The 19,070-nt window shown below is 55.8% G+C and overlaps 1 protein-coding gene across 2 annotated transcripts; it reads right to left on the reverse strand.

Annotated features, from left to right (window-relative positions):
- Window positions 1-4,488: 4,488 nt before the first annotated feature.
- On the reverse strand, window positions 4,489-18,522 carry XYLT2 (xylosyltransferase 2). Of its 2 annotated transcripts, XM_055407578.2 has the most exons (11): window positions 18,317-18,518; window positions 11,253-11,742; window positions 10,798-10,973; window positions 10,298-10,500; window positions 9,747-9,827; window positions 9,329-9,545; window positions 9,067-9,243; window positions 8,530-8,792; window positions 8,047-8,242; window positions 7,119-7,452; window positions 4,489-5,655 (listed from the first exon to the last, which is right to left on the reverse strand). In XM_055407578.2, exons 1-11 carry the CDS (start codon window positions 18,449-18,451, stop codon window positions 5,333-5,335), a joined length of 2,595 nt encoding a protein of 864 aa, XP_055263553.1. In that variant the 5' UTR covers window positions 18,452-18,518; the 3' UTR covers window positions 4,489-5,332. The 2 variants fall into 2 exon arrangements, with proteins under 2 accessions (XP_055263553.1, XP_088685103.1); XM_088828977.1 differs by lacking the exon at window positions 7,119-7,452 and having other exon boundaries at window positions 5,440-5,655; window positions 18,317-18,522.
- Window positions 18,523-19,070: the final 548 nt, after the last annotated feature.

Consider the following 19,070-nt stretch of genomic DNA (forward strand, 5'->3'; position numbering starts at 1 on the left):
CGTCTATGGGGTCACACAGAGTCGGACACGACTGAAGTGACTTAGCAGCAGCAGCAGCAGACTAGGATCTGCCATCCTTTACCAAAGAGGTGAAGTGGAGCCTCTAGCCTCTAGCCAAATCCTAGGCTCTATCCGTGATCTTTCCTTGTCCCAGGGGCTCCTATTAGGCATTTGCTTACATACAATTAAAAAGTAGTAAGGAAAAAATGCTGAGTTCTCCAGGGCACTCAAGGGTGGGAGGACTGAACATTAACCTCCCTGCAGGCCCAGAGCCAGAAGGACTGTGCAGTCAGCTGGAGCATCTGCTGCTGCTGGTCCTTTTGAACACTCACAGTGGGACAGGGAAGCCGGCTCCCATAGGGGTAGCTACTTTGGAAGCCCACCAACCTGAGGATAGCCTGTGACTGAGGGAGCCAGGCAGGCTTGCACAGCTGTTCGCCAGCTTCCATCTGGGCCCTTTGCACTAGGATGAACCTGAGATCAGAGTGCCACACGCCCTTCTCTCCAAGACGTCTCTCTACACTTCCTCCCCTCCTTCCTTGGGCCACTAGGTCCTGGCATGCACTTCTCCCCCCCAACTCCCAAGTGGCAGCCCCAAGGGTCCTATCTCACCTGCATCCCCTGGGCCTCTTGGCACCTTTCCACTGCCTGGACCTTGGTGGGGTGCTCCCATGGTGCTAAAGGGAGAGGTGTACTCCTAGGGACCCTGAAGGATGACTCAGAGTGAAGATCAGGGTTTAGGGTCAGTGAGCAAGAGAGCAGAACCCAAACCTTTTTTGTCCCCATGTCCCTCCCCCCATCTTGCATCTTGTTTGTTTTCTTCCTCCACCAGTCCAAAGCACAGAGCCCAGACCCTTAGCATTTCGGAAATGCACTCAGGTATAAATTCCACTGTTTTCTGGCCTCACGCTCATTCTTTCACAATTTGGCAGCCAGCTCTGATGACACTTGTGAGAAAGTCAGAGAATACCTGTCCTCACCTCTCCATCTTCTCTGTCTGATGTTCAGGGTTGGGGTTGGAACGGGGGAGGCTGCAGGTCCACAGATTTCTTTTGCTTTTTGTACCCAGCATCCCATGTGGTGCCCCATACTGGGGAAGAAGACTGACAGTACAGTAGTCACCACCCACAGAAGTTAGCTCTGGGCTTTCCCTTGGGAGCTAGGGAGAGTGTGGGCTTCCAACTGCTTGGAGAGCTGGGAAGACCATTGTTTTAACCAGCAGCTCCCAGTACAGGGTCCTGTTGCCAAAGCGGCTGGGGAGTAAGCTGGCCAGGATGTTGGTAACCTTTTTGACACTACTTTCTTGGCCCAGAGGGAATCCAGACTGGAAGATCAGTGTTCATAGAGTAGACCCAGAGGCCCCGTCCATACTGAGCAGAGAGAGCGGATGCCCTTTTGTGGTGATTGGGATAGGAGGCCTTGAAGGTAAGGGGTTAGTGGGTAGGCATGTTTATATATTGGTTGGGGCTCCAGAAGAATTGATGAGAGCAGGGGATGTGGCAGCGCTGGGGCTTTGTGGGTACAGCCGCTCAGCAGGATGGTCATGATAAACACCAGCATGGAACTCCTCCCGCAGAGCCACCAGAAATCGGGTTCAGCTTGGGGCTGGCATGCATGAACGCATCTCACCTCCCCAGACTGTAATTTTACTCCAGAAGTTGGGTGGGAACGACCTGTTGGGACTAGGATCAGCTTCACATGCATGGGAAACGGGGCAGGCAGCTCCCTTTTTGCTGCCGCATCCATTTCCTATGGCAGAGATTTGTGAGGAGGACAGAGCAGCTATATCCTGTCTTCCTTCAGCCCAGGGAAGGAGTAATGTCTGTAAGGGAGTTTACAAAGGACAGACTCGGGGAGGAGAAAGAGCTTGTGGCAGGGGCAGACACCCTTAGAAAATCAGGGGAGGGAGGACTCAAGCGTCTGAAGTCAGATTCCTGGCACCCGGCCTCTAGAACTCAGCAGGAAAGGGACCTCAGGGTTTATAAACCAACTGTGCACAGCATTCTTCCCAAGCGGCTTGCTCTAGGTGACCCTGCAGATGAAGAGGCTGGACTTCTGGCCTCTGCTGAGGGGCCAAGGGTGCATCTACCCCAACTCTGTGACTTGGGACAGCAAGAAGTACTCACTAATGGCCACAACTATGGCTCGGAGACGGTTCTCCATGGTGACCTCTCAGGGGAGCAGCAGTGGCAGAGGGGTGCCAAGAAAGGGCACTCTCTTAATCTTAAGGACAGCCACAAGACAGGCTTCCCCTGCACCCCCACAACCCACCATCCCCACAGGGCCAACTCCCAACCCGGGGTCCCTGATCCAGAGGAGCAGCTTCATTCAAAGCCAGGGTGTCTGTGAGCAGTCTTCCAGGTTCTCAGCTTCTGCCCCTGATCTGTACCATGCCAGGACCTAGGGTCCCATAGATGACACTGCAGGCCTGGCAGCTACGAGGGTCCCTCAACAACCTGCAGAAGAAGGGGTTGGCGGGAACAGGCTAGGCTTCTGCTAACCCCAGAAGACAGCCAAGGCAGCTCCACTCACCCAGATCTATGCACCTCTCAGTTGGGATCCCCTCCCAGCCCTACTCTGCCCTGCCCCCTGCTTCCCAATGGCCCAGCTAACAGGGCTGCAGATGCCAATTGGCTGTCCTCTGGTCTTTGCTCCTATCTCTAATGGAAACCAGGCACAAAACAGGAAAGATTTCCCAGTTTCTTTCCCTCCCTCCAAAGGGATTCTTGTGCAGCTCTGGGGGCCCTGCCACCTTCCGCCACCCCACTTCCACCTAATTTTGACCCCAGGGGTCCAACCAGGGGAATATTTCAAAGCCTCAAAAAGCTCAAGCCTTGGGGCTAAGCTATCCCTACAGAAGGATGAGGGTGGAGAACAGTCAGCCAGGAGTTTAGTCAGAGAAGCTGCACTCAAACTTGCCTCAGTAACCTGGACAGGGGAGAGGACTGGGGAGGCCCTCTGAACCTGTCAGGAGTTGTGAAGCCTACTCCTGGTCCAGCATTGCTTCTAACTCAAGGGACCAAGACAAACCAGCCAGATCAGCAGAGGTGGGGGGACTTCTGGTTCTGCCAGCCTGCAAATTAGAATTGCCAGGGGGAGCTCTGAACCCATACCAGTGTTGAGCTGCCTATCAGACCAGTTAACTCAGAACCCTCAGTTTGGATCGCCAGCCACTGAGCTAAGCTCAAAATGTTCACAGCAGGTAACTGAGTAACCGGACTTGGTGTAACTGGACAGGAGTGGCAGGGGCTGAAACAGGACACGTCCCACCTAAGGTCAAAAAATAAGACTCTTTAAACTGTTGTGCTAGTCCAACGACAGCATAGCCACAGCCTGGCCTGTGCACCTTTATCAGAGTCTGAATGCTGCCTGTATCTGATACTCTACACCTAGTTATTACATTTAATAGAGCTAAAGGTTGATGTATAACAAAACCTTTTAGAGAACCAAATCAGAGCTTCAAATGTTCACTAAAATAGGAGCCAGAAAAAAGTAATCATCTCAGCCCTTGAACCCAAATACTATTTCCTTAAAGTTCTTGCTATTACCTTCTTCCTCTTTACCTGCCTTAGCAGCGTAGGAGAATGTAGTGACAGCCTGCTAAACACTGCCTGCCTCAAATAGTTGTGAAGATTAAATGACATACTCCACGCAAGGTCAGTGCAGCGGCTGACGAAAATCCCAACACTGCCATTGGTGGACAGTGGTGCCCTCTCCTGGCAGTTTGAAAAACTGGACATATGGCAGCCTGGGTTCATACTGAGCCCTTTGTTTCCCAAGCTGAGCTGACTGGGCCAGCATGACTGGATAGGGTGATTTTAAAGGTTCTGAGAAACCTTCGCTCTTGTTCCCACATTAAGTAAGCTGTGAAGGATTGATACTGAGCCATAGCGACAATGGCAGGAAAGTAGGAAGGGAGAAAGGGCTTGAGAAAAGGAGGGAGGCTGGACAAACCTTTCCAATATGGCCCTCTTAGGTCCTAAGGCAGTGGCTAGGAACCCATGCCACTGCTGCTCCTGCTTCTAAAGGGGGCAATGGTAACCACCAGGTCCTGGCTGGAACTGGCTTCCTCTGTTCTTGAGGTTGCCCCATACATAACTCTGAGCTGGGCAGGAAACAGAGCCAAGGCTTCTGGGATGGGCCCTGGTGACTCCAAAGACAGAGAAGTCAGCCTCTGCCTCGGCCTGGCAGCAAGGGAGGAAGTGCTGGGTCAGGACTCTGAAGAACTGAACTGGCTCACCTGGTGGCACACTGGGTGGCAATGAGGAAGTCTCTGAGCCTCTCTGGGCTTGTTTACCCCCTCATAAAAGAGGGATCTGGATTATGGGTTCTTGTGTCCCTTCTGGCTCTTGGATGGATTTTCAACTGTTCTCACTCTGGGGCAACTAGACCCTCCACCTTCTGCCAAAGTACTAGCCAAAACTTTTAGAAGACGGCCCACCGGTGCTGGCTCTCTGACACCCAGGAGGAAAAACACAGAGGCTCCACTGAGAGAGATAGAGCTATATTTCTTCTGTTGCATATTTCAGACTTCACACTGAGCTTCAGGCACAATGCTGCTCCAGGGTCTTCTGAGAGCCCTGGCAGAGTCTTCTTCCCATGTTGCTCATGAGGGCTCAGCACTCCAGGGCAGAAGCCCAGGCCCTGCTTGCAGTTCTGGGTACCCGGGAGACTGCAATGGTCTCAGCAGGCCCTGGTGCCCCGTCTTTCCCATCAAGGGGCAGGGTATGCTGGAAAGCCCTAGAGCCAGCCCCGTCCCCTCTTCTATGGTCCCCTGGCTACGAGAGGAGAGGCTGACCCGTTAAGAGTCCAGCTCTGCAGTGTTTCCCTCATCACCTGTTCTCTAGCTCTCAAAGAGCCTGCCACAGCACTTGCAGCCCCGCAGAGCCTCAGCCGTGAGCACCACAGGCCAAAGCTGGGGGGTGAGGCCCTAGACAGTGAGGCAGGCCCAGCCTCCTCCAGAGCAGCAGCAGATGGGTTTGTTTGGCCCCTGCTCCCCAGAGCCTTGGCCCACTTCCTGGGGCTGCTCTGGGCCCTATTGCACATCTTTTGTTTCCAGTTCATCCCCCACCACCCATTTTTCTTAAAAAAATTAGAGGAGAAGGTGAGGAAGCTAGAGCCCTTCTCCCCATATTCCTGCTAACATCTGGTCCCCAGCAGAGCCATTTCAGTGGTAAATACTATGCCCACCTTCCCTGCCGTCTGTGGATTCTTGATGGCTGACATGGGTGTACAGCCTGGGCCTCTGTTTCTTGCCTGTGAGGGAGACAGCCCTCCGTCATCTGTAAGGTGCAATTTCCCGGGTCTTCCGGAGGCGCTGGCTGGGACCCTGCTACCTGAGTCGCCCATCTGCTTTGACAGGCCCCAGCTCCGATTTGGGGTCCGGGGACAGAGAGCTCCAGCTGGTCAGTCTGCAGAGCTCCAGGGAGGGACAGGCGGAGGGGCCCATGGCACACAGTCCGGCCACAGACCAGAAGCCGCTTAGTTCCCCATCTGTCCAGGCCTCCAGCGCCGGGCCCGTGAGCTCTGCATGTAGTCGGGCAGCCTCCTCCGCGGGCTCTGGCTGAGGCAGGTTCAGGATGCCACTCAGGCCCTGGAAACTCTGTTCCATATACTCGTTGTGGGGTGGCCCAGCATGCAGCCAGCTGGCATCATCTAGGGGTGCAGAACAGGAGTAAGCATGCCCCATCCGAATGATCTCATGGAGGCCAGACCCTGGGAATCACGTCTGGGCACCCCAGTCAGTCCTGTCTCAACTCGACCACTGAGTCGCATCTTGCTGAGTGACTTTAGGCTAATCCACAGAACTTTCCGTGCTTGTAAAACTTAGTTTTACAAAATCAAGACAGTAACCCTGAATTTCTAACTTGAGGATTAAATAAAACAGTGGGTTCAAGGTACTTTAGGAAGTAGGGTTACTTTCTGATAATGGTCTGGTTTGTGTTACCCATGCCCCTTTTCAACCACCTCCAGTGGTCTCCAGAGCCCTCAGACACCTAGTATACTCAGGCCTATCAGGCTGCGGGCCCTGCTTACTCTGCCGGCTCTCCTTCCCACTCCTTTGGCATCCTACTGCCCTCCACCCTCTGTTCACCTCATGCACCAGACACCTGCTAACTTTTTCCCTCAGTTTAGAATATCCTTCACTGCCTATAAACATCAGCTCCTTCAAGACTCAGCTCCAGTAGCACTTGCTGTCAAGCTTGCCTCCACCACCCCACCCTTTGTCTCCTCCATCAGACTGAGTCCTAGGAGAGCAGGGGTGCCTGTTCTGATCTGCCACAGCCACTGCCCCACCCTGGGACCCCGTCCTCTTCTGGGTTCCCTCTGCACTGACCCACCTTCTCAGTGATGGGACATGGCTGGAGGAAGAAAACATCTACCTACTTACTGAACACCTACTGTATACCAACCACTTTTACCCAGATATTCACCCCAATAGCCCCCAGAAGGTAGTCACTTGTATTGGGCCCCCTGCAGGAACCTATAGCCTATACCTAGTTTAGAGTCTGTCTCCTAGCCTCAGCGATGTGACCTTCTCCACCTGGCTACCAATGGACTGGGAAGATGACCAACATCAGATCTGCTGTCCTAAGAATGTGGAACTTGTGGACTGAGGGGCCATGTATTGAGAAGCCTGAGGCTGATACAAACAGCACAGGATAAGGGGCAAGGTGGCCCCAGAGAGACAGAAAGTACATCTGAGTCCCTGTGGGACCTGAGTCATTTCCTGAGTTCTATGGGGGAGAGCCCCACATTTTTCCAATAATTTCCCCCCTTCCCCTGGAGCAATTTGAATGGATCTATGTTCCACGCACCCAGGAGGTCTCTAACAATTGTATTTCTCTTACTTTACATGTAATAAGACTGAAGCTCAGGAAGGACAAGTAATTTTCCAAGAATAAAAGCCCAATTAAAGTGTCAGAGCTGTGTTCTAAAGCCATATCCACCTGCCTGGGAAGCGTGATACCAGAGTGCAGGGTTCTGGGATGCTTATGGATGGTCATAAGCCACAATCTGCCCCCTTCCCCTACTCTAATGGTTAGCTTCTTGGATCACCTGTCTGCAAATCCTATCCTGCCTGACTCCTGGGTATCATTTGGGAACTAGATACTTACCTTTCCTGAGAGGTAGTTTGCGGTTGAAGGTCAAGGGCAGCACGAGGAAGCGGGTCTCACCCAGGGGTTCCCAGAACTGAAGCAGTCGAACAGTCCAGGCCCCTGGCCGCAGGGGCCGGCTCAGTGGGGGTTTGTACTGCGTGATCTCCGTTTCCGCGTCTACCACGATGTCATAAGATGTGGCCACCACATAGGTGGGGTCAATCCACACCACGGTGACTGTGAGGTTGGGGCCTCGGGCCCAGCGCTGCATGGCCACAGGCTCGTCCAGCGGCCCCAGCAACCCCCCAAAGTTCCGGAAAAGACGCTCTTTGGGGTCCCACTCGGTGCCGACCTGTAGGGAAGGAGGCAGCTGGGCAGGAGCCGAGGGAAAGTCCTCCTCTCTACCTGCTGCTCCCTCTAACTCCTGTGGGACATCAGGCCAGTCACACTCTCTTTCTGGTCCTCAGTCTCCCCCTCTGCAAAATGATGGGCTCAGACTGGGATTTTTAACATCTCTATAAGCTCTGAGATTCATTCTAGGCTCCTGTTCTGACCTGCTCTGAAGTGTTGGGGGCAGTAAGGCAGAAATGAGATTTGAAGTCCTGCCCAGAGACCATCCCCACACGGAGCCAAGGCCTTCAAGAAAGAGACCAAGGAGACACTCAAAAACCTAATCTTCTGGCCCGATTGGAATGTCCAGCTCCTTACAGAAGAAAGTCCCTGAGTGTAGAAAACAAGCTTGCGTTGTAGTGGAACCACAGTCCCCTCCCCGCTGACTGCATGTCCTCTGTGCATCCCAAGGCTGCCATCACTGGGAAAGAAGACCCAGGAATCCAGTCCTGAAAGGCAACCCAATCCTCAGCCCTCCCTTAGTGTCTGTCCCTCTCTCCCCACTACCCTGAGTCTTGCTGGGGAACAGGAGAAGGCAAGGGAGGACCTGTCCCACCTCCAAACTCTGGAGCCGGCTGGCCTGGTCACTGTGCCCCAACAGCTTCAGCGACCCCTGGGGCATCAGCCACATCTCAAGCGTCTCTGCCGGCCCCTGGGCTGAGGACTGCACCGCCTGCGTCACCAAGTAGCCCTGGAAATGGTCGTCATAGAAATACAGGTGCACGCTGGACGGCAAGCCCCTGGGCTCAAACCTAAGAAGGTTCCAGCAGGGAGAAAGGGAGATGCCATCAGCACACCCGACTTGGCCTGGAGTCCCAAGAAGGGGGCTCTGGGGGAGTCCCATCCCCAGGTGCTTTCTTTGCCCAGATCTCACACCCACAGATCCTATGTGCCTGGCTTTTGCCATCTTCGTTTTATTTGCATTTTTCCCTGTCTTAGGCTTGGGCGCTCCCTGGGAGGGGGGCTGTCTCTTTCTGATTGTCCTCCTTATAGGGCATTACATCCTGAGAGTCTGCACAATGTCAAAAGGAGGTCTCACCTGCAGAGTGGGTTGGCCAGGGGGGACGCAGCAGTGGCGATGTGGCGCAGGCTGAGGCGGGCAAAAGCGGTGTAAGCAGTGAGCATGACATCGCTGAGCCCACTGGGGCCATCAGCCACGTCATATGTATTCTCCCAGTAGGCCTTGAGGGCTGGGGTGCCGGGGGGGTAGCTGCCATATAGGTGGAAGTCCAGGATTTCCAGTACCTCCTGGTTCACAGTGGACTCAAACTTCCGGGCGAAGAAGGTGGGTCTGGAGACTTGCTGGAGTGGGAGAGGCAAGGAGGGTGAAGGGGTCTGGAAGTCCCAGAAATCACAGCAGGGGAGGCGTCTTTTCCCAGCACTGCCTAGAGATCAGCTGCCGAGGGTTTTTCCTGCCGCCAGTTTATCCCCTGCCCCTTGGGGCTGCTCCCAATAAGGGTCCCCCAGATCCTCTGGTTGGACCACCCAGGATTGTTTCTGACCCTAGAAAGCACCCAGCAAAAAGCTGGGGTGAGGCTCTATCAAGGGCCAGAGATTGGGGGTCATGGGAAAGCACCTGCAGCCGTAAGAAGTCCTGCGGCTTGAAGTCGTTGGGGGAGCAGCCGCACCAGTCCACGATGTGCTTGTACTGGCACTTGCAGCCCAGCTTGCGGTTCCAGTTGGTGACCCGCAGGTTGTTGTCCACGAGGCTCTCGCAGGCTGGGCTGTTCTCCAGCACCGTGTGAAAGAAGGACTGCGGGTGGCAGGGAGGGGTGGAGGGTGAGCCGTCGAACCCACCACGTGCCCTCCCCTGCCTGGGTGCGGGCCCAGTCACCTACCTCGGCTGGGAGCAGCGTGTACGTGTAGAACTGACGCAGCTGGGCCACCAGCGGGTCGTCTGTATACACCACATACTCCACAAAGCTGCGAGTTAGCACGAACCAGTCCGAGCCGCCATCCACCACAATGCCTGCTGGGATCTGCCGCTCACCCAGACGCCACATGTGCGAGTCGCACTCATGGAAGAGCCGGTCCAGGCCCTGTTTCTTGATGAACCTGTGGGAGGCACACGGGCCTGCGGCTGAGGATCTCGCAGGGTGGAAGCCAGGCTCTCGTGTTCCCAGGAACCAGCACTGCACTCTTCAGTCTGTGATTGGTTTGGAGGTTTTGCCACCCAGGGCTGAGGCCACCAAGCCCCCTGAGTGTAGGGCTTGTGGCGAGACCCCAGGGCCAGGGCATCCTCCGCCATCGCCTTACCTGGAGTTGTCCCGGCCGTGAGACTTGAGGAAATTCTTGTCCCGGTTCTTGGACAGGAAAGCTACCAGCTCCTCATTGGTCCTGGAGAGAAAAACGGAATGTGGGCAACGTGTGTGAGAGTGTCTCAGTCACCAGCCCAGAGCAGACAGACCCCTCCAGCACTCTGTATCCTCACTCCTTGGCCCCTTCTTCTCTTACTGAGAGTCATTCTGGCCAACTGACCTACTCCAGGTTGATGCTCTAGGGTGGTGAGTATCTGAGGTCCCTGAGAAAGGCCACCCCATCCTTCTTCCACCCCTTCCTGTCTGACCCAAGATCCTGGTTCAGACTTCTGGCTTCTTCTCCTCCCCATCTGTTGTCCCTTGCAACCCTCATATCATCTCTCAACAACAACTCCTCTAAAACATTGCTGGGGCCAAGGAATCATGTTTGAGGTGTACAGATCCCAGAATGAGGCTTTGGGGAGGGAAGAAGTCCATCGGGACCCTGGAACCCCGAGTCCTAGAGGAGGCCCACCTCCCATCTGCAGGGCTCAGAGCACCACCCCACACCTTGTCGGGTAGTCAGTGGCACTGAGGTTGATGAAGAAGTCCCAGGCCCAGCCGGGCACCTCCAGCAGGTCCTGCATGCTCCGCAGATACATCCTCAGCAGGCTGGCCCCGCCCCAGATGGTGACCATGCGCCAGGGCGTTACCCGCACGTTATCATACTGCCGGGCCAGCTCCACTACCTCTCGGTGCAGGTAGTTGGAGCGCTGTGGGAGGTGGGGTGGTGGTGGTGGAAACTCAGCAGTGGAAGACGAACCCCCAGCATTACAACCTCCCCAACCCGGCCCCACCCCAGGGTGGGTACAAGTGACATGAAATGGACAGAGCATGGGCTAGGGCTCCAACTCTGAAGCAGCCATGTCACCTGGTGCTGGCTGCTCCCCCATTCCCTGTTCTCCTATCTCTGGGCCACCTGAGCAAGTCAGAGATACTGTGTATCCATGACAATCTGGGTCTCTGCCCTACTTACTCAGATGCCCTGTCTCCCTGGCCATAGCAGGTACCTTGTCCACATGGACATAGAAGAAGTGCTGCCTGTGGTACACAGCCTTGAGGAGACGCTTCAGCTGGCGGATGGCACGGCCATGAACCACCAGCATGTAGGCGATTCGTACTGGGGGACCATCCATGGGCTGCTGCGCCTGGACCTCGTCCCACGGGATGCCAGGGCTCATCTTTCCTGAGAGTAGAGAACAGGGGCATCAGTAAGGTCCTGCCCCAGGTCACCGGATGCAGGCAAGATGGGAAGAGGGAGCTGCCTGTCGTCCAAAGGAAGAACCCTGGACGTACAGCCTGATGCTCCCGGGCCCCGGGTCCACCTCTGCCATTTAGTGCATGCATCACCAACTTGGGCAGTGAGGTGTGCCCTTCTGGGCTTTTATCACTGAGAAATGGGGGCAGGGATCCCTGCTGTACACCCTCCTGGGCCACCACCTCTCTGCCTATGCTTGTCTCTTACCAGCCCGCTGGCAGTGCCGGGGCACAGCCTTGGGCATGAGGCTCCCGGCCTGGTGCAGGCACACCACGTTGGCGATCTCCTGCTGGCACTGCTTGGAGCTGGCCCGGGCCAGTGCAGACAGAGCATCCTTGCCAACGATCTCGCATTTGGGCGTGAAGCTGTTGTCTGTGGGCTGGGGGGCGCCCTCCACACTCCCTGTGTCTCCATGTGGGAAGCCAGCTGCCCCAACCAGCGCCTCCTCAGCCGCTGCCCCACTCAGGTTCTGGCGGCCTGGGGCCTCTGGGGGTGGGGTGGGGGGGATCCGCCGGCCGGTTCTGTGCCGGCTAGTTACTGCCCGTACCACCTTGGCCACGGGCACACCGGGGCTCTCGGCGCGGCCCCGCCAGCGCCCATGCCTTCTGCCTGTGCTGCCCCGCCGCCCAGCTGAACTGTCTGTGTCCTTGGAGCCTTCGCTGGGGTCGAGTGGCCGTGGCTTCTTCTGCCTTCCTTTCTGTAAAAGATAAGCAAACACAAGTCACTAGGACAGTCACTCTCCTCCTGCTCCTGCTCCTTCAGCTTCTTGCTGGCTCAGGCCTAGCAGCCCCTGCCACCCTTTATCTCAAAAAGTACTGTTCGCCTGAGCACTCTGCACTTCTGCTGGGAGGTCTCCTTGACGAGCCGGCGGAGGAAATGTCGCCCTCCCCCAAGGCACCATGGCATCCACATCCCCTCCATCACGCAGATCACAGGGCACTGAGCCTCCTTTGGATTCAGACACCACTTTCTTTTTCCACAGATAGGAAGATGAGTAAGAGAGACGTGCAGAGACCCTACAGACAGGAGTGTTCATCCAGCACTCCCGCCTGGGCTTCACTGGGACAAGGTGACGCTCTTCAGAAGGAAAAAGCATTCTGCCATCTACAGTATTTCCACATGGGAGTGCTGAAGCTGCAACAGCAAAGGGGTCTTGCCTGGTGGAGAGGACAGGGGTGAAATCTGAGACCTCACTGCTGGTTGGGGTCTCTGGGAAGCAGAGACTAACAGACACAGTGCAGGAGACTCCCTGGGGGGTCACACTCTGGATGACGAGGTAGCAGGAGCAGGCAGCTACAGGGAAAGCCTTCAGATGGCCAAGATGGCCTGACATCTGGGCAGAGGGGGAAGGAAGAGCTTCAGACAACAGCTTGGCTTGGAGAGGGCCTCGACCAGCTAGTGGGAAGCTCCAGGGCAAAGACGGTCTAGAGATGGGAGCTCTGGTACTACTGCTGGAAGTGGTCGAGGAGTTGTCTGGCCACGGCTGGAAGGCTGAGGCAGGGCGTGAAGGTACCTGCAACTGCAGGCTGGCAATTCATCGCTCCTTGTGGCAGGGTGGCTCGCGAAGGGAAAACAGATAAGGAAAGCCTCCACCCCTGCTTCCCGGCTCCTGCAGCCTCTTCTCAAACCTAGGAACCTCCCTAATGATCTGGCCACACTTGAAAGTATGTATAGCCACACTTGTTCCAGCTTTCCCTGTCCTTCTTTTGTGATCCCCCTCCTTCCCTGCCTGACCAAATTCCATCCATCCTTCAAGATCTAGCGGAGTCTCCATGTGTGAGGCCGTCCCGTTTGCCTCAGGGTGGGACGTTCTTCTAGCCGACCAACTCCTTGGGAAGAGGCTGTCCTGTCAGCTCCATCTCCCCAGTGCCCAGTGGAGTGGCTGGCATATAGGGCGTCTGGTTGGTGTCTGCTGGATGAGACACGGACTGGATGGAGGGGAGAGAGGCTGTGTGACTGCTCTGGAGTCCTTCCCACTCTGCTCAGTCAGTCCCCCACAGTCACCTACCGTCAGGAGGGAAGCGTGTCCAAGAGATAGGGCCTGAGATACTGCAGCTAGAAAGAGCTGTCCCCTCTGTCTCACCGCCCTCTGTGTGAGTCCTCTTCCGGCCTGGCCTTCCAGCAGCAGGACTCACTGGATCACAGCCTCTGAAGCAGCCTCCTCAGGATGCCCTCCTGGTGTTTCCCTGGCATGGCCTCTGTGGCCACTCCCTATCAGTCTTCTTGGCTGACCCTGCCCTATCTCCCAAGGCCACTTTGCGGCCTTTCCTTGTCTGCGCTTTCCAGGTGACCTCACTCAGTCCCAAATTTCTCTCTGTGGCCTAGAGGGGCTCCCTTGAACTCTCAGTTGTCTAACTGCCCGCCTCCTTGATGCCTCTCTTGGGAGTCTGACAGACCTCTGAAGCCACAAATCCAAAAGTGAGCTCCTGATCCTCCCTCAGTCGGCTCCTTCTTCAGTTAATGACCAGTTCAGTTAAGGGCCAGTCCGCCCTTCAAGCTGCTCAGGCCAAAAACATCGGGGCATCACGTGAACTCTTGTTTCCCTCATACTCCACCATCAGTACACACGCTGGGGCTCCCTTCAAAGTACATCCAGAGTTTGATCACTTCTCACTGCTTCCATCATTACCATCCCTGCCTGGAAGCCCTGCTCTTACTCTGGTTTCCTATAGTCCATTCTCAGCAGCCAGTGTTCCCTTTACAATGAGTCCCCTCTCCCTACTCCTCGGCTTGAAGCCACCCATGGCTCCTGCTCTGAGGACGAAGCCCAAAGCCCTTACATGAACCTACAGAGGCAATGTGAGCTGTGTCTGGCTGACCCCCTCCCCTCTCTGACCTTATCTCCTACTAACCTCTCATGCTTGCACTCCTCCAGTCTTAAAGTAATGGCTTTCTCAGTGCCCCTCCCTCCCACCTGGCATTCACTGTCCCCTGTACCTAGAATGTTCTCCCCTTGATGTCCCAACATCCCCTGCCTCCAGTTCCTTGCTCAGGTGGCATCAGGTGGGTGCCAAGGCCAAGCTCCAGCTCTCCCTCATTTTCCACTGTGTTTCTCCCACAGCACTTAAGTGTATGTATAATGTATGCTAAATTATACAATGCATCTATCCATCATATATATAATGTATATACAATGTATAATATGTATAATGTAATATGTATAAATGTATTTTTAAAATATTTACATATTTGGTTGCACTGGGTCTTTTAGTTGTGGCAGGAAATTCTTAGTTGCAGCACGTGGGATCTAGTTCCCTGACCAGAGATCAAACCCTGGGCCCCCTGTATTGGAAGTCTTAGCCACTGGACCACCAGAGAAGTCCCTGTATAAATGTATTTATATGGTGCTATTCTATGTCTCTCCCCTTACAAGAATGCAATGTCCATGAGGATAGAGCTTTTGTTGTTTTTTTCACTGATGTATTCCTAGAGCCCAGAAGAATGTCTGGCAATGGGAGACACTCTCTCTATATATATATGTATATATATAAATTTCTGGCTATGCCAGACAGCTTGCAGGATCCTAGTTCCCGGACTAGGGATTGAACCCATGCCCTTGGCAGTGAAAGTGCAGAGTCCTAACCACAGGGACCACCAAGGAATTCCCTCAGTAAATATTTGTTGAATGAATGAATGAAAAGCTCTTGGCACAGGCTCGGCATTCAGTAAATGCTGTCATCCTTACTAATATTAATGAAAGGAGACTAGGAAACAGTCAAATGTGAAGTCAGGAGAGAAGCCGAGGCCTTCAGATACTTTGGACCATTGGGTCGAGTCTTCCCTGTCCCTCCCCTCCCTAGGACCACCCTCTCCTCCTCTGTCAGAGCATGCCAGATGCCTTAGGGCCAGAGCCCCAGCCCTATACCTGGCACCCCAGCCTTCTGTGCCCAGAATCCAGCCAGCCCTCTGATCTCTTGGGAGGTGCCCAGTGAGAACCGGGGATGTCTGTCTCCATCTGAGAAGAGACACCTGCAGAGGGAGGGCAGAGTGGGGAGAAGGCAACAGGCTCTATTCTGTATCCATGTTGGGGAGGGCACCCTGCACTGGGAAGCCCCTAGGAAAGGTGACTGCAGTCCCACTGAGCTGAGTGTATATAAACTGGTGATGTCAGACCTGGACACACACTGGGCAGGGAAAGACATTCTCAAGCTGAGGTGGGTGGAGATGGCAAAGGAGCTGTGGGTTCTCAAGATGGAAGCCAGTATCAGTGAGTGAGGAAGCTGGTCAGGAGGGCAGGGCTTGGGGCACAGGGCCAGGCTCGCTGTGGTGGGGGAAGGATGTGGGAGGAGAGGGCACGCTGGTGTCCTGCACTGCAGCAGGAGCTGGCTGACCCTGAGAAGGACAATCCCAGAGGGGGCTGGGGGACCAGAAGGCAGCTGAGGAACTGCGGTGGGTCCCTGGTAGGCAGCCAGCCCCTTCCCATTGCCTCGTCCCAAGAATGTTTATATGTGCAGCAGCAGGGCCTCATACTTGTACCCCTACAGGAGTTGCCCAAAGTTGCCCCTAAGTCAGAGTTCCCTCTAATTACTGAGGATGGGGACTGGCCCTCTGACATTTGCTTGGATGCATTCTGGCCTCCGAGGCCCCCTCTCCAAACTGAGGAGGAATTCAAAGCCCTTTCCTGGCTCTGTAGCTTCTCCCTGGGATTCTTCTCTGAGTCCCAGAGACAGAGAACACAGCAATGTTGATCCACCACCTTTGGACTTCTCAGACTGTGCTTAAAGTAAGTGGCGAGACAATGTTTGTAAAAGCTCTGAAAACCATAAAATGGCTCTTTGGATGTTAATGGTCATCTCTGGTCTCCAACCTAGCCCTCACACAAGGCCAGAGTGTGCATCTTAAGTGCATATCTCATTTCAGGCTTGCTTAGACCCCTTTGGTTTCAGTGCTCTCCCACTGCACTTAGAATAAAACCCCAGCCCCTCACTGCGGGCTGCAGGATGTGCCCTCGACTAACTTCTTCCAGGGATCCCACCACACCCTCCTTCCCATTTCTTGAAAGGAGCCAGCTAAGCCCATTCTCCTCAGGGCCTTCTGCCTGAACTCTGCCTACCGCTTCTCTAGGCTGACTTTCAGCTCACAGGCCACTTCCTGCAGCAGCCTTCCCCAACCACCTATCTAAATTAGCCCTCTTGTTACTGAGTTTCCTTTTCACTGTTAGTCTCTCCCTGCAGACTGTCTGCCCACAAGGGCCATGACCTCATCATCTATTTTATTTATTTCTGTATCCCCAGCACAGTGCCTAGTATGAAGTAAGACTTAATATTTGTTGAATGAATGAATGAATCCCTATTACCATTGTGCAGTAGTGAAAGAAGATACTTACTGATGGTTTAGCATGTGCCAGCAACTCCTGCAAATACTTCACAGGCATGGTCAATGAGAGAGGTGATATTATTGCCCCCATCTTGCGGGAGTGGGTCAGATACCATTGAGGATGCGCGCAAAAGAGGTTAGGTGATTCGTCAGTGGTCACACTACTCACCAGGAGCAGTGCTGGAATAGGACACAGGACGGTGAGGTGGGGGGGGGGGGTCCAACTCAGCGCCCACCTTCCTAAATACTTATTATGCTGCCTGGCTGCCCTGAGGTGGCTGCTGAAGGGCTCCAAGCACTAATGGCTGCTTGGACTGCACAACTTCTAGGTTATCAAGGATCTTTTTGCCATTCTGGTCCAGGGATTCCCCTATCAGTTTCTGCTAGGAGGCTGGAGGAGGAAGTGAGGAGGCAGGATACCAAGCACGGCACCAGTTCTCCACCCCAGGCTGGAGGCAGGGCAGCAGACACCTTGAGGCCTGAACAATCTCTCAGCCCTTCCAGAGATTCACACAGCCGTGTAGCAGAGGGTCTGAGAAGCCCTGGATGCTTTGCCATGCCCCTTCCCAAAGTGGTCACCAGCCCCTACTCACATATATTCCAGGGTCAGAAGGCTCCTGTCAGCCCATTCCATCTTAGAATGTCTCATCTAACCCCCAAATCATCTCTTCGCCTTCCTGCTACTTACTGGACCACAGAGAACAAGCTCAGTCCCTTCAGATGTCACAGAGTCAGCCTCCCCTAACCCCTCACCTCAGCTCCTTTTGGAGTTACGGTCTCATGTGACTCTGTCCCAGCTCCCCTCTCCATCCTAGTCTGTTGGTTCTCCCTAAAAAAGGCAAAAGCAGCGATTCTCCCAATTTCCACACTAGGCCTTCTATACTGCCCGGATGCAGGAAGGAAAAATGGATATCAGGGCTCCCTTGGCCTTCACCCTGCCAGGAGGAGAGGCCCAAGAGGACGGGGCAAGCAGAGCAGAGAGTCTGACTCAGAGTCCACCAGAACCCAGGGGTTGGGGGTGGGGAAGCCCTGTCCTCTGGTCCACAGCTTAGAGTCAGGGTTTGACTTATCCTCTTCAACCTTCCAGGATGGTCTCAGACCCCACTGGACTCTCCTGATCACACTGGGGGAGACATGTCTAATGCTCCAGGGAAAAACACATCAGCCAAGAGACTCTCAGAAGGAGGACCTGAGGACTAAGAAGGATGGGATTTGCCCCTGCTTCACGGCCTGGGGTTCTGCTAAACTAGCTGCTGCTGTCCCCATTCTCTTACGGTCAGAGAAGGCGAGTCCCCAATTCCCTAATGTCCTGAGGCCAATTCACCAGCTCGATTCCCCTGCCATCCTCTCCAGAAGATCCATGCAGGTGCTTCAGACCCCTGGTAGAAGCCACACCTCAGGGGCACTCCAGTTCTCTCCCTCGCTCTCCTCAGTTGCCAGACTGAGTTCCACCCCCAGGCTCCACTTCTTAACTGGCCAGTGCCCCTCTGAGGACGGGTCGGCGCGATTGCCCGGGGTCCCTAGGCCCCATTCCTCTGCCCATGGCGCGCACACCCCCACCCCCTCCCAACTTCAGAAAGTTTGGCCTGGGGCTCCCCACCTCCAAGCCGGCTCGGGCCCAGCCGCTCCTCCTGGCCGGGTTCCCCGTCACCCGCGCCTGACCTTCACTGCTCGCGGAGCTGGAGACCACCCCACCAAGACCCGCTCCTCCCGCCCGGGGCCCCTGCCAGCCCGCGGCCCGTCCTCCGGGTCACGCACCGCCCCCGCGCGCAGGCCCCCGGCTCGCACGGGAAACGGGCGCCAGGGGTCCGAGGCCCCGAGCCGGGAGCCGCCCGTGCGCAACACGCAAGCGGCCCGTGCCCCACTTCCCCGGCGAGGGCCATCCGTTTCACCGCCAGGACCCCGCGCGTCTCCGCGCCCGGCCTGCCCGCCTGCCCGCCCGGTCGTCGGAGCACCTCGCCCGGCTCGTCGTCCTCCAGGACGCTGAAGCTCCACACCACTAGGCCCTGCAGCAGCAGGATGGCCAGCGCCGTGGCGATCGCCAGCTTGTAGCGCCGCACCAGCTTCTGCACCCGCGCGCTCGCCACCATCTTCCTGCCCCGGACGCAGGGCGCGCGCCCAGCCCTGCAACCCGGCCGCGGGCGCGTGCACGGGCGCGGGCAGAACCGGCTTCTCCCGAGGGAGGCGGGCCTGGCGCGCGCCGGGGCGGGGCCGGGGGCGGGGCCCGCAGGCCCGAAACGCCGCGCCCCGCGGGCCAGGGGCGGAGCCTGGGCCCCCCAGCTAGCTGTCCCACCGGCCGCCGGCCTCTCGCGCGGTGGTTCCTTGCCTGTCTTGGTTAGTGCCCCAGCTCTTGCGTGTTGTCACCTCCTTCCGAACGGCAAGCCCATGGAGCCAGAGTGCAGAGAGGTCTGTGGCCTCACCCCTGTCTGACTCGCCGCCTGGTGTGGGGTGTGGGGTGAAGGTGGGGTGGAGGAACTCAGCGTCGCCGAGACCAGCTCCCTCTCGGCCCTCGTGCACGCAGAGAATGCTAGAGTGCCCAGAAACGCCGAGCTGGGAGCGATTGTGTAAGTGCCACAGCCCTTGCTTATAAACCTTGGAAGCCGCTCCTACGGGGCAAAGACTGCCATCTGAGGCCCCAAAGCCTTGTTTCCTCTCTCCTCTCCCTCTTATCCTCAGCATCCTCAGACTTCTACTTGAGTCGTGGTTATT

This window comes from Moschus berezovskii, chromosome 20, assembly GCF_049115385.1.
Source record: "Moschus berezovskii isolate FMDL1 chromosome 20, NW_MosBer_1.0, whole genome shotgun sequence".
Lineage (NCBI taxonomy): Eukaryota > Metazoa > Chordata > Mammalia > Artiodactyla > Moschidae > Moschus > Moschus berezovskii.